The sequence below is a fragment of the Heteronotia binoei genome, chromosome 21 (genome assembly GCF_032191835.1).
Source record: "Heteronotia binoei isolate CCM8104 ecotype False Entrance Well chromosome 21, APGP_CSIRO_Hbin_v1, whole genome shotgun sequence".
Classification (NCBI taxonomy): Eukaryota; Metazoa; Chordata; class Lepidosauria; order Squamata; family Gekkonidae; genus Heteronotia; species Heteronotia binoei.
This window is the reverse complement of record NC_083243.1, coordinates 16,176,149-16,189,981: the sequence shown is the minus strand read 5'-3', so window position 1 is coordinate 16,189,981 and position 13,833 is coordinate 16,176,149. Positions and strand designations below refer to the sequence as shown.

The 13,833-nt window shown below is 44.7% G+C and overlaps 1 protein-coding gene across 1 annotated transcript in view; it reads left to right on the top strand.

The window, feature by feature from the left end:
- The first annotated feature begins 218 nt into the window (after nucleotides 1-218).
- Nucleotides 219-13,833, top strand: part of PPM1A (protein phosphatase, Mg2+/Mn2+ dependent 1A) — a 28,094-nt gene continuing 14,479 nt past the window's right edge. The window contains exons 1-2 of the mRNA XM_060261517.1: nucleotides 219-1,061; nucleotides 3,762-3,879. Of these exons, the coding sequence (XP_060117500.1) occupies nucleotides 228-1,061; nucleotides 3,762-3,879 (952 nt within the window). The 5' untranslated portion in view covers nucleotides 219-227. The remainder of the gene's footprint in view (nucleotides 1,062-3,761; nucleotides 3,880-13,833) is intronic.

Sequence of the window (13,833 nt, the reverse complement as noted above, 5' to 3'; positions counted from 1 at the left end):
ATAACAAGTACGCTTATGAGCACAAGTCCACAAAAGCAAAGTTACTGGGCTCCAAGTTAAGGCAGACCCCGTGCAATTCCTTGTTGCCATGTTTTGTGTCACGAAAGGTTGCCGTTCAGTCTTAAGCTTGCCTGTTTTTTTTAAGCAGGGTGAAACTAAAACTATTGACTCTTCCCTAGAAGCAGCTTAACAGGCCTTTTTTGTTTCCATAGATCTGAAAGGACATCATGGGAGCATTTTTAGATAAGCCAAAGATGGAGAAGCACAATGCCCAAGGGCAGGGCAACGGACTACGTTACGGACTAAGTAGCATGCAAGGTTGGCGAGTGGAGATGGAGGATGCGCACACAGCTGTGATCGGCTTACCGAATGGACTCGATCGGTGGTCTTTCTTTGCTGTCTACGATGGGCACGCCGGATCCCAAGTTGCCAAATATTGCTGTGAGCATTTGTTGTATCACATCACACACAATGATGATTTTCTGATGGGTGGTGGCCCGCCGTCCGTGCAAAACGTCAAGGCTGGGATCCGGGCAGGCTTCCTGCAAATCGATGATCAAATGAGGCTCATCTGCGAGAAGAAACACGGCGTGGACAGAAGCGGGTCAACGGCTGTAGGCGTCCTGATCTCTCCCCAGCACATCTACTTTATCAACTGCGGAGACTCTAGAGGTTTGCTTTGTAGGAACAGGAAGGTTTATTTCTTTACGGAAGATCACAAGCCCAGCAATCCGCTGGAGAAGGAGCGCATACAGAATGCAGGCGGCTCGGTAATGATCCAGCGTGTGAACGGCTCTCTTGCTGTGTCGAGAGCGCTCGGGGACTTTGATTACAAATGCGTCCACGGGAAGGGCCCGACAGAGCAGCTCGTCTCCCCGGAGCCTGAAGTCTATGAAATCGAGAGATCGGAAGATGAAGATCAGTTCATCATTCTGGCTTGTGACGGTATCTGGGATGTTATGGGAAATGAAGAGCTGTGCGAGTTTGTAAGGTCGAGGCTGGAAGTCACTGACGACCTCGAGAGAGTTTGCAATGAGATAGTCGACACCTGCTTGTACAAGGTAGCCAGATGATTGGGGGGGGGGGGCGGTGTGTGGTGGTAATCATTGCACTTTTTCATTAGGAATTCTACAAGGGAATCTGTTCAGATCAGTCGACTGTGTGCGACTTAAAAGTTGAAGAGTTTGTAAGATACGTCACCCTGCAGCACATGTATGGGGAAAGGGGCCATGGCTCAGTGGTAAAGCATCTGCTCTGCAGGCGGAAAGTCCCAGGTTCAGTCCCTGGCACCTGCAGTTAAAAAGGACCTGAATAGAATACAATCCAAGAGAAGTCACTATAATGGATAACACACCCACCCACCCAAGTGAAGGCATTCACTCCCCCCTCCACCTCAAGAGGAGCCAATAATAATAATAATAAATTTTATTGATCTCTGCCATCTGGAAAGCAGTTGTAATTCTGAATGATCTCCAGCCCTGACCTGGAGATTACAACACTCGGGAGACCACAGTGCACAGGTTGAGAAAATTGAGAATGTTCATGTTCTCAAAATGGAATAGAATACATTCCGAGAGAGGTCATTATAATGGATAATACAACAAAAAATGCAAACTAGTGACCAATTTACTAAGAAGTATATAGAAACCAGTCCAAATGTCCAAAACATGTATATTCAAGTCCCAAAGCAGTGTGGTGACAAGCCAATCGATTAAGTACTTGTTTCTTTCCAGTCTTCATCAGACCTGGGACCACTAACAAAAGAAAATATTATACAAAAATATCAGAAGGACATTCAGACACCACCAACCCTCTTCCAGTGAAAAAAAATATATCATACTTACATATTGATTCAATTGTATAGATTCTTTACACAATTTTCAAAAAAGAGGGACGCAGAGCGTCTCCAGCAGCAATTTCACATCAGCTACAGCTCAGTATGTGGCCTCTTGCGCACCCTAATGGTGCAACTAACATGTTAAAAAGGACCTGGCAGTAGGTGATGTGAAGGAATCCGCTGCCCATCTGAGTCAACAGTACTGACCTTGATGGGCCAAGGTTCTAATTTAGTATAAGGCAGATTTATGTAGATAGCAATGTTCCCTCTAAGCTGCAGAATCTTGTGAGCAAAAATTCTATTTCGTGAGCTACTGGTATTGAAGTTGTGAGCTACTGCCTAAATTATTGTGCTCTGGGGCAGTTTTTCCTGAGCTAAGACAAAAAAAGGTGTGAGCTGGAGGCTAAAAATCTGTGAGCTAGCTCGCGCTAACTCAGCTTAGAGGGAAAACTGGTGGAGAGCAGTTTGGCGAAGGGGTTAAGAGCACAGACTCTTTGTCTGGGAGAACCGGGTTTGATTCCCCACTCCCTCCACATGCACCTGCTGACGTAACCTTGATTCATTCGCAAGTTCTCAAAGCTGTTCTATCAAGAGCAGTTCCTGAAAGAGCTCTCTCAGCCCCACCTGCCTCACAGAGTGTCTGTTGTGGGAAGGAAAAGGAGATTGTAGGCCACTCTGAGACTCCCAAGTGGAAGGGCAAGGTATAAATCAAATCTACTCTTCTATGTTCAGTATTGTGTGTCACATGGTATTAAAACTTCTGCCAGTGTCTTTGGAAAGCAGATTGTGGACTGGGCTACATAGGCCTGATATCAAATGCACAGGCTTACAAATTGAACTGTATTTGCTAACCACTGTATTTGTGCTTAAGGTTATTTAGGGAAATTTTTTTCCCCTCCCCCTAAATGTTTACTTGTGAACAGCTGATCACATAAGAGCCATCTGGACATTAGATTTAATTTTGATTTTAATATTTCTACCCTGTGCCGCTGTTGAAATGTAGTCATTTGGAAATCCTCAGCAGGTTGAAAGTTCTAAGAGGATGATGAATTGTGAGAGAAGGGGTGGGGCTTGTCTCATGGGTATTTCTCAGACCCCAACATTGTCTCCCCCAGTTGCCTCTTCCCCACTTTGGGAAAAAAATTCAGATAACCCGTAGTGTTGTTTTTTTTTGGGGGGGGGGGAGGTTTGAGATGGGAGGGGAGCCTGAATGGAAAAGTTGCTGAAAGAAAAAAGTTAAAACTGCTGCTTCCTGTCTATTATTCCTTTGCCCAAACTCTCAGCCCCTTGAAGCTGCTTTTTTTAAAGCCAAAATGATTTGGGGCCTAACTGCAGGGCTCTTTTTCTAGCAGGAGCTTCTCTGCATATTAGGCCATGCCCCTCTGATGTAACCAATCCTCCAAGAGCTTAGAGGGCTCTTAGTACAGGGTCTCCTGTAAACTCCAGGAGGATTGGCTACATCAGAGGGGCGTGGCCTAATATGCAGAGGAGCTTCTGCTAGAAAAAGAGTCCTGGGCCTAAGTGTTCCTATAGCTGGGTAGGGAATGGAACACATTCCCACTGCATTTTATGCAGTTTATAGGTTTCATCAGAAATACCCAACTTGTTTGACACCCGTAAACAATTTCCGAAGCCTGCGGGCTGCCCTCTTTCAGGAGCCGTGCACTTTGAATTCGTGTTTTGCCAAGGCAGGATCCATCGCAATAAGTCACAAAGAGGATAACGCTCAGTGCGAACCCAGTGGACACGCCCTGTAAGCAAATAGATTTTCCTCATCTATAGAGACAGAGCAAGGCTGTTTTATGCTTGCATGGTTTTCTTGTGCAGTCTGGAAGGTAATAAAAAGTTAGTGCAGCAAACGCGTAACGCGATGGAAAATTGGACCTCATCTGAACTCTTTCCTTCTTTTTCCCCTCTCCTCCAGGGTAGCCGAGACAACATGAGTGTGATACTGATCTGTTTCCCAAATGCACCAAAGGTATTACCGGAGGCAGTGAAGAGGGAGACAGAGCTGGACAAGTTCCTGGAAAGCAGAGTAGAAGGTGGCTCTTTTAAAAAAAAATAAGTAATTTCATTTCTAAGCGCAAGCCCAACAAGCTGAGCACTCGATATCTGCAGGCTTTTTATTAAACCCGTAAGTGCCAGAGGACATTTAGCATACATCGCTCAAAAAGGCACTACTTGTTGTCTTTTTTGGATGTGTGTAATATGTCCTTTCCGAATACTAGGAGGTGTCCTCTACCTGTTCCTGGCAGGTCTGCCTGCAAGAGACGAAAGTCTGAAAGTAGCGTTCACAGTAGACCATGAACAGCAATAAATCCAGGGCAGAAATGATTTTTTGTTTTAGGTGGCTGGGAGACGCGTTAGCCGTCATAATACGATTATAGTTGAGGGAACGATGTGTCGGTCTCTGTTACACCTTTGTAACAGTCATCCTGAAATGGCTGTAGGCTATAGGAAATTCTAATCCCGATACATTTTTAATGGTAGATAAAAATGTGTTTTATGTAATTTTTTTTTAACTATCTGGTTTGAAATGGAATCTGGTTTAGAATATAGGTTTTAAAAGTGTGCCTCAATCAGGGATACAGTCGTGCCTTGGAACATGAAAGAAGGTTAGGGTGATGTTAACCAGGAACAAACAGTCGTTTCCCGAGCAGAGAAAACCCACTATGGCAGGTGTTGTATTTCAGCAGAGTATTAGAGCAGTTGCACTGGTAAAACAGTGTTATGGATCCAGGCATGTTCACGTATGTGTTTGGACGTCGTCAACACTGTGCACTGTATCTCCACCATGATCAAGTTTCATGTCTCATGCACTTTATTATGTGTGTAACTCTAAACGGAAATACTTCTCCATCAAAGAGTGCCTGTCAGTGCTTTCTCTCTTGAAATTTACTGGTCGGCCCGTATGCATTACAGCCTATGGAATGGGAAATTTGTTTTACAAACAAAACGATAGCTATTCTGGGCTCCAAGGTGTGACCTCGTTTGCAAGACGGTCAACACAGGTCTTCCTTATTGGTGAAACTTTCTTCACAAATTTTAGCATATGATTTTAAAAAAAGCCCCAGTGAAAAGACAAATTTATTTTCCTTGCCATGGTGAATATGCTGGATTAGAATTAGTGAAACAGGGCTTAGCAGGGAAGCCAATGAAGGCATGAAGCCTCCAAGAAAAGTTTGCTGAAAAGGCTATAGCTTTTTCTCAGTGTTACAAGCATGGATACTTCTTGAGAACATGCAGAAGAAATGCCACTGGGATAAGCAATAACAGAGAGGGAAAAATAACTGCCCCAATGGTGGGAGGGAAACATTATCACATGACATACTGCTGCAACATAACACCTAACAAGAACTTAGAGAGCCAGTTTGGTGTAGTGGTTAAGAGCGTGGACTCTTATCTGGGAGAACCGGGTTTGATTCCCCACTTTTCTACTTGCACCTGCTGGAATGGCCTTAGGTCAGCCATAGCTCTGGCAGAGGTTGTCCTTGAAAGGGCAGCTTCTGTGAGAGCCCTCTCAGCCCCACCCACCTCACAGGGTGTCTGTTGTGGGGGAGGAAGGTAAAGGAGACTGTGAGCCGCTCTGAGACTCTGATTCAGAGAGAAGGGCGGGGTATAAATCTGCAATTCTTCTTCTATTCTTAAAGGTGCACTAAACATTTGCACAGATCTAACTGTAGCCCTACAGGGCAACATGAGAGCGCTTTATACTAGAAGCAGTGCACTTGAGAGTTACTAATATAATTATTTAGAAGTCACATCTCGCGGAGGTGTGGCATGTGACATACATAGGAGTCTGGGGTGGATGGAATGTGATTGTTTTCCCTAGTCCCTGGTTAAGAGGTGCTGCTGTCTGTATGTCATGCCTGCAAGCAATCCTGTGTCCCACCAGGAGGGGAATCTGAACAATTCTAATTGACTTATGTTGGCAGCAGAGACCAGATGTAATGGTGTTCCTTAACTGCCTCTTTATTGGATGCAGCAAAGTCCACCCAGGTATCCCTCATGAGCGCATTTCCTTTTCTGTCCCTTCAAACATCAGGGGGTTGATGGGTGCTTCTGCCTTGGGGCAGTTCACCAGGCCTGTCCCAGTTGGGTAGTGTTTTCTTGCCGCGGGTCCCCTTCTCCTTTAATTTCATTTAAATTTAATTTATTAGATTTATATCCCGCAAGCGGGGTCAGGGCGGCTTACGACAATAAAACAACAGAGTTAAAATAGCATCATAAAGCAGACATTACAAAACAGGAGCAGCACAGAAACAATATTACAGATATAGGCTGTAAACTGTGTGGCTGATGGCTAACAGCATAACATAACACCATAATGATGAAATACTGGGACGCCCACTGGATCAATTAAAAGCCTGGTGGAAGAGCTCCATCTTAAAGGCCCTGAGAAACCTCGATAAGTCCCGGATCTCCAGCAGGAGCTCATTCCACCAGGTAGGGGTTCCACCAGGTAGGGATTCCTCTTGCTTCCTTCTTTTCACCTCCTCAGTTTTACTCGCCAGTTTGCATTCCTGACCTCTCTTGTGTCTTCTGACATGGCCGTTTTTGTCCCTGGGGCCATGTCAGAAGACGTGGGGCATGTCGTTCTCTTAGCCCCTTCCGTGCCTTGCCCCGCTCCCTCGGTTTGCATAGGGCTGCTTCTGTCTTTTTGGAAGGTGCCCTGCTCTATCCTGGAGCAGCTGCTGCCTTTTGCCTAGGCAGCTGGTTCCCTATCTCTCCCCCCACATCTTAGCCACAGTGATCGCCTCCAGGTTGGACTACTGCAACTTGCTGTACGCGGGGCTTCCCTTGACCCTGCTCCAGACTGCTCTAGAAACTTGACCTGGTTCAAAACATGGTGGAGCGCCTGCTGACTGGGTTGTCTTTGTGGACACACATGCATCCGGTGCTTTGTTGGCAGCACCGGTTGCCAGTTGAGTACTGGATCAGGTCCAAGGTTCTAATACTTACTTTCAGAACCTTGTGCAGCTTGGGACTGTCATATGTGCAGGACTGACTCTCCCCATGTGTTCCCCAGCGAGCCTTGTGCTCTTCTGAACAACATTTTCTTGTGGTCCCCGGCCCCCAAAACATCTGCTTAGCCTTGACCAGAGCCAGGACCTTTTCAGCCCTGGCTCTGATATGGTGGAACTCTCTCTACCAAGCGAGATCAGGGCCCCTATGGGTCTTGCTACAGTTCCACAGGGCCTGCAAAACAGAATTGTTCCACAAGGCCTTTGGTTGAGGGGGCAGGGGCCTGGGTATGGTCTCCCCTACTTCTCCCCATCCTCCATGTTCCATCTACAAATGGTATGTCCCCTAACTCCCAAATATCTCTTCCATCCAAACAGTTCCTGGGAATCTTGATGCATTTTTTTCTGTCATCTTGTTTTGCCATCTTAAATCAGGGTGTCAAACATGTGGCGTGAGGGCCGAATCAGGCCCCCAGAGGGCTTTTATCAGACCCCAAGCAATTGGCTGTCATCTGCTTCCTTCTCTCTTGCTTCCTTCTGCATCACAGCTTTGCCAGGCTTGCTCAATTTCACAGGAGCTACAGAGCAAAGCCTATATCTTCTCCATTGGTTGAGGATCCTTCCTTGGGGAGGAAAAGGGGTTAGGCAGAGCTTCGTTTGCCAGGCTCTCTCAATCACACAGCGGGGCTACTGAGTCAAGCCTCTCTCCCTTCTGCTGCCCCCCCATCCCCTGGGGAAGCAAGGAATGAGCCAGAGCTTCCTTTGCCCAGTTCCCTGGATCCCACGGGAGAAATACAAAAAAAAAAATCATCTTTAAGTCCAGCGAGTGCTAAATTTGAAGCATGTTTTAAGCTTTTTAAAAAATATATTTAATTGTGTTTGTCTGTGTCCTTTATAAAGTTTATATCTCTGCTTATCTTAATCTTAAATAGGCTTGACAAGGTCTCATTTATGTAAGATTCAACCCTCACAGCAAATGAGTTCGACACTCCTGTTTTAAATGTTTTTGTTGGGGGCCTGTTGTAAGCCGCCATGAGCCTGCTTGCGGGGGGTGGGGTGGGGTGGGGGGGAATACAAGCCCGCAGCTAACCAGAGGCCCATGGGGCCTGGCCCTCTGACAGTATTTTGGGGGCCCTCACCCCCATCCCAGGGCTGCACCCCTCATTTGTGATTTAAATTGCATGGGAGGGGCTTGCAGGAGCAGCCAGTGCTACTCTCATGCCATTTAAAGGGACCACTAATCAGCTGATTACAGACTGTTTAAATCATGCAGGAGGGAGAGGGATGCCCCCACCCCAAACATCTTCAACTTTCTGCACTCACCCCCATGTGCCCCTCCCCAGTGGCCCCTAGCTACAGGGCTGGCGGGATATAACTATAATGAAATAAACAAATGGAGCCTTCTCTGGCCTCTGCTGCCACCTTCGTGCCACAAATCCATGAGAGCCAGTTTGGTGTAGTGGTTAAGTGTGTGGACTCTTATCTGGGAGACCCAGGTTTGATTCCCCATTGCTCCATTTGCAGCTGCTGGAGTGGCCTCGGGTCAGCCATAGCTCACGTAGGAGTTGTCCTTGAAAGGGCAGCTGTGAGAGCCCTCTCAGACCCACCCACCTCACAGGGTGTCTGTTGTGGGGGAGAAGATATAGGAGATTGAAAACCGCTCTGAGTCTCCGATTCAGAGAGAAGGGCGGGGTATAAATCTGCAGTTGTCGTCATCTTATCCCCCAGCTTGACAAACGAACGGCTTTTTAAAAGGCCATTTCTGTTTTGTTGTTGGTCCACAGGTGCCAATTTTCCTTCCAGTGAAATTTTAAAATTCCATTCGGGAGGCACATTGCCAAATGGTTGCATTTGACGGTTTCCCCAGGTGCAGGCTCCCCCTGCCCTGCCCCCCCCCTTCCCGGCTGCAGGTCTTCTCCTTGAAAAGTTGCTTCTGGAGGCCCAGAGCTTCTTTCCTTGCAGCAGGATTGTTAAGCGGTAACATTGCAATACTGCAGTCCAAGCTCTGCTGGGTTCAGGTAGCCAGCTCAGAGTTGACTCAGCTTTCCATCCTTCCGAGGCCAATAAAATGAGAAGAAGATGATATTGGATTTATATCCCGCCCTCCACTCCGAAGAGTCTCAGAGCGGCTCACAATCTCCTTTCCCCCACAATCTCCCCCACAACAGACACCCTGTGAGGTAGATGAAGATATTGGATTTATATCCCGCCCTCCACTCCAAAGAGTCTCAGAGCGGCTCACAATCTCCTTTACCTTCCTCCCCCACAACAGTCACCCTGTGAGGTGGGTGGGACTGGAGAGGGCTCTCGCAGCAGCTGCCCTTTCAAGGACAGAGTCTCAGAGCGGCTCACAATCTCCTTTACCTTCCTCCCCCACAGCAGACATCCTGTGAGGTGGGTGGGGCTGGAGAGGGCTCTCACAGCAGCTACCCTTTCAAGGACAACCTCTGCCAGAGCTATGGCTGACCCAAGGCCATTCCAGCAGCTGCAAGTAGAGGAGTGGGGAATCAAACCCGGTTCTCCCAGATAAGAGTCTGCGCACTTAACCACTACACCAAACTGGCTGCGATTAAAAAAAAAAGGAGGACCCAGCTTGAGAAGGCAGTGGCAAACCACCCCATAAAAAAGTCTGCCGTGAAAACATTGTGAAAGCAATGTCACCCCAGAGTCGGAAACGACTGGTGCTTACACAGGGGATTACCTTTACCTTTGAGAAGCCAGAAGGGGTAATAGGTGGCCTTTCCGTGTTCGTAGCCAGGGTGGGTGAAAGTGCAGTTATGCATGAGCCTTATTTTTTATTTTGAATCGCAGCCCCTATGGCTGAAAGATAAAAACATTAAAAGTATAAACCTGTTGTCAAAGAGCCTGGATTCTTTGGTTTTTAACTTGTATATGGGAAATTGTTGAGACTATGAACAGGGCTTTTTTTAATAGCAGAAACTCCTTTGTGTGCTAGGCTACACCCCCCTGATGTAGCCAGTCCTCCAAGAGCTTACAGTAGACCCTGTAAGCTCTTGGAGGATTGGCTACATCAGGGGGGGTGTAGCCTAATATGCAGAGGAGCTCCTATTACAAAAAAAAGAAGAAGCCCTAACTGTGAATAAGTTTTGTAGCTGTGATCCAGTTAGATCTCAGTCCACTAGCTCCTTAGCAACCAAGAAGATTGTCAGATACGATCTCTTGAAAATCAAAACTTCCCAAATGTTGTTGCTCTCTTAAGGGGCTACCAAGCTGTTAACTGTTCTACCGCAGACCCAACACGTCATCATCTTGAAACATCATCTTCAAACATCTCTTGTTTCTGTCCCCCTCCCTCGCAAAGATTTCCTGAATTGTTCTTTAAAATTTCCTCAATGTAATTGTTAGTTTTAGGAATCTGATGCTAGAACATATTGAAGGGAGCTGTTGGGGATGTACGTGCTCTGTATTCCTCCATATTTTTCTTTAGATGGCTTTCATGCAAAATTCCTCTTAACTTAGAGAGGGGGTTTAAAACAATTTAGGGGTTCTTGAGGCTGGTTCTGCTGAAAATCCAAGGAGACCTTAGTGCCTGGTTTCCAGTTCTGTTTGAGAAGGGAAATCTTCCAGTTAATAGAAGATTTGTTGTCTTTGAAAGTGGGCCAAGCAGGAGGAAAGTTTACAAGCAATTTAACATCGCACTACTAAAATGAAACGATTAAGGTAACATTTGAAGTATTTCTGAATGTATGAACCGTGGGAATCCAGGCAAGGCAAACGGAAGTGGGCACGCTGCATTTTTCTGAATGACCTGACTGTTAGGGCTTGTACTTCTGAGCTAGTGATTTTATAAAAAGAGCTGCTGTTAGAATAATAAATACAGTAATTCTATCTGGTTTAGAATAATAACTGCTGTGTAGGAGCTGTGCTGTTGACTGGTATAGAATATGGCAATAACAGATTCTCTTGCCTTTTGTCCTCTGTTCAGTTTGTTGTACTCAACGTCAAACAAGTTCAGTTGTGAATAAGTGTGGGAAATAATTTTTAAACCAGCCATTTAAATGTGGGATGTAATCTTTAAAGTGCACAAAATTGCAGATGTTGAGAACTTTGTCCCAAAGTGTCCTGTTAGCACCACAGATAATGGGTCTAGCCCAGGTTTTTTTTTTAAGAAAACAAACCTTCCAAAACTTTTCCCTATTCAGATTTTAGTCCCAAAATCTGCTACCAATGTGTGCAAATTCCATTTTTGAGGAGTTTGCACAAGTATTTGGTCAGAAAAATCTGTGTTTTGAAATAATGTTTTGTAGCAAACAAATGTTGAATACTATTTAAATGTCTGTATTTTGAGAAATTCATTGAGTTTGGTAAATTTTAGTGTGGTATACACCTATCCATATCTTCAATAAGAGACAATGTTTAGCTATAGATGTCTCTCTCTCTCTCTCTGTCTCTCTCTCTTTGTCTCTGTCTCCGTCTCTCTCTGAAAAGTGAGGATAAGTAGATCTTTTGTCTAGATGCAAATACCATCTCCCACAACTGTAAAAATACGGAACATTGTTTCTCAGATGTTTAGCACCATGGCCTCATGTTAAAATAAGGTACACATTCAGTCTGTCTGTCTTTCAATATTCTTGTACCACAGTTTGAATATACTGAGTTAATGAGAAGGAGCTGTGATATGCATCGATGCAAAAAAAAAGATATTGCAGCGTGAAGGCCAGCATGCTGGTTCCATTCGTGCCATAAATATTCATATGGGCTGTGCATATATCTCTTATTGAGTACAACTGTATTAATTTTAGTGGAGAACGTTATTTTAAAATGTACTGCAGCTTTAGGTTTTGGAACTGTTGTTCAGGTCCCTTTAAATCCCTTTATTTTTGTACAAAAGATAACTTAGCATTAGAGTGATGTAGACAATACTAGATGTTCACAATTCACAATAAAAGAACTTGGCGAAACAAAACTGAGATCTTTTCTCTTTATTCAGCTTTCAGTATTGGAAATCTTCCCCGCCCCGGATTTAAAACAGCAGGTGTTGAAAAACGAATCTTTGCCCTTAGTAAGCTTCACTTTTAAACTGCCTTCATAATTTAAAGCACCTGCCTCACAATATTGTCCAGGATCCTAAGAATAATGACATTTTTATGAACCTAGTGGGTCTTTTTTTTTCCCTCTCTCACTTGCACAGCAGCTTTTTGCTCCAAATGGCAAACTGTTTTTGAAATTGAGACAGGGGGATTAGCTGATGAAATGGGGTGGGGGGAAGCCTGCACTCCCACTGGACGCCCCTGGCCACGAGCTCTTCAGATCCTGACCACTGTTAACAGTTATTGCTGAACAGGGTGTGGGTGGGGGAATATAGTTCTAGAGCTAAATGAAATGTTGCCTGTAAACTCATTAGCCGCTGCTAAAACTTTCTTCCAACATGTTTACTATCAGATGCATGACATAACGGACAGTTATGGCTAAAACTTAACAGTTAAAAAAAAGACGACAGAAGATGCTTTAAAAAATTACTTCGCTAGCTGTGTTCTTTTTTCATATGTTCTGCATACAGTTCACTGGTGTAGATTGTAAAAACTTTACGATGTTTAGTTATACCCTGCTTCTCCCCCCCCCCCTCAAGAATTACTTTTGGTAAATAATCCTTTTTCATTTTATTTTGATTAAAAGGTTAAATCTGCATCTTGGGGGGGGGGGCGGGGAAGAAGGAGAAGCTCCAACATCTTTTTGTTGGTATTTTAAAATAGTACTGGAACTTGTGTATATAAAGCCCAGATACTCTGCTGGTTTACGACTATGCTGCCCCTGTGAAGAACACCTCTACTATAATAACCTTAGGCCAAGGGTCTCTAACGTGGTGCCCTCTGACACCTACCAAGTGTTTTTCAGAAAGTGGGTAGGGCCAGATAGGGCTTTTGCCCAGCAAGGCTTCTGATTGGCTATTGGAGAATCAATCGGCTGTACAGTTTTTCTAACAATCCGTTTGTGGCTGTCTCCACCTCGTGTGGTGGCCATCTTGCGAGAGCCATTTTGTTACTGTGCTGGGTCAGAATTCCATATGTGCCCATAGACTCAAAAAGGTTGCAGACACCACCACCACCCCCCTCCCCAGCCGCCTTAGGTTTTCAGGAGATAGCAATACAGGACAGTTTTACAAGCAAACATTTCCAAGTGTGGTCCCTTTTATGTCTTCAGTTAAAGGATCTCTGGCAGTGAAGCCAAGAAAGGCTTTTGCCGTCAGTGAGGATAGGATTGTTACTCAATGAATCAACGTTCTAAGGTAGATGCTTTTACCAGAGGTTCTGTTAGCAGTTCTGTAAGATCTTAAGACATTATTTCCTGAGATTTTTGGTAGCAGTTGAGTTGGTGCAATTAAGCACCGTGGAAAATTAGAAATTTAATCATTTTGTAAAATCTTGGTAACCTGATTTCCTATGAATGTAACAAGATTTTTTTGCTATTCATTCGAAAGAAAGATGGATTGAAAATGTAGGTAAATGCATTCAGTGTTCAAATATTGTTTAAAAATGAATGACAGTATTGTAGCAGAAATAAGATCCTTGGTTGTTCAGTGTTTCATACAATGGGGCTTAAGAATTTCTATGACTTTTCTGTCTGCATTGTTTCCCCCATAAATACACTGTGTAACGCATCTCTTGTTATTTCGCCAATCTGTTTTTGTTCCTGTTGGAATGCCTTTTACTGTCTCAATCATATTTTAACACTTCGAGCGATAAAACTCTGGAAAACTCGCCTATTGATGTGTATTCCCTGGCCAAAAATGGCAGTTGCATTTTAATGGCGAAGTCTATATATAACCAATTTGTTTTTTTTCCTCTCAGTCAGTATAAGCAGACCAGGTCCTAGTGTTCTTTTAGCACAAGCTGCTTTCACAGTCTGATAAGAACATGAGGCTTGGTATTATGACATGATATAATAAAGCTAAAGCTGTGTGTGGTTCCAAAGGATTTCTCGTGCGAAAGATCTGTAAAGGAACTGACTGTATACAAAGATGACATGTAAAATTGTTCTCCCCCCACCCCCCAACACTAGTTTTGAGAGTAT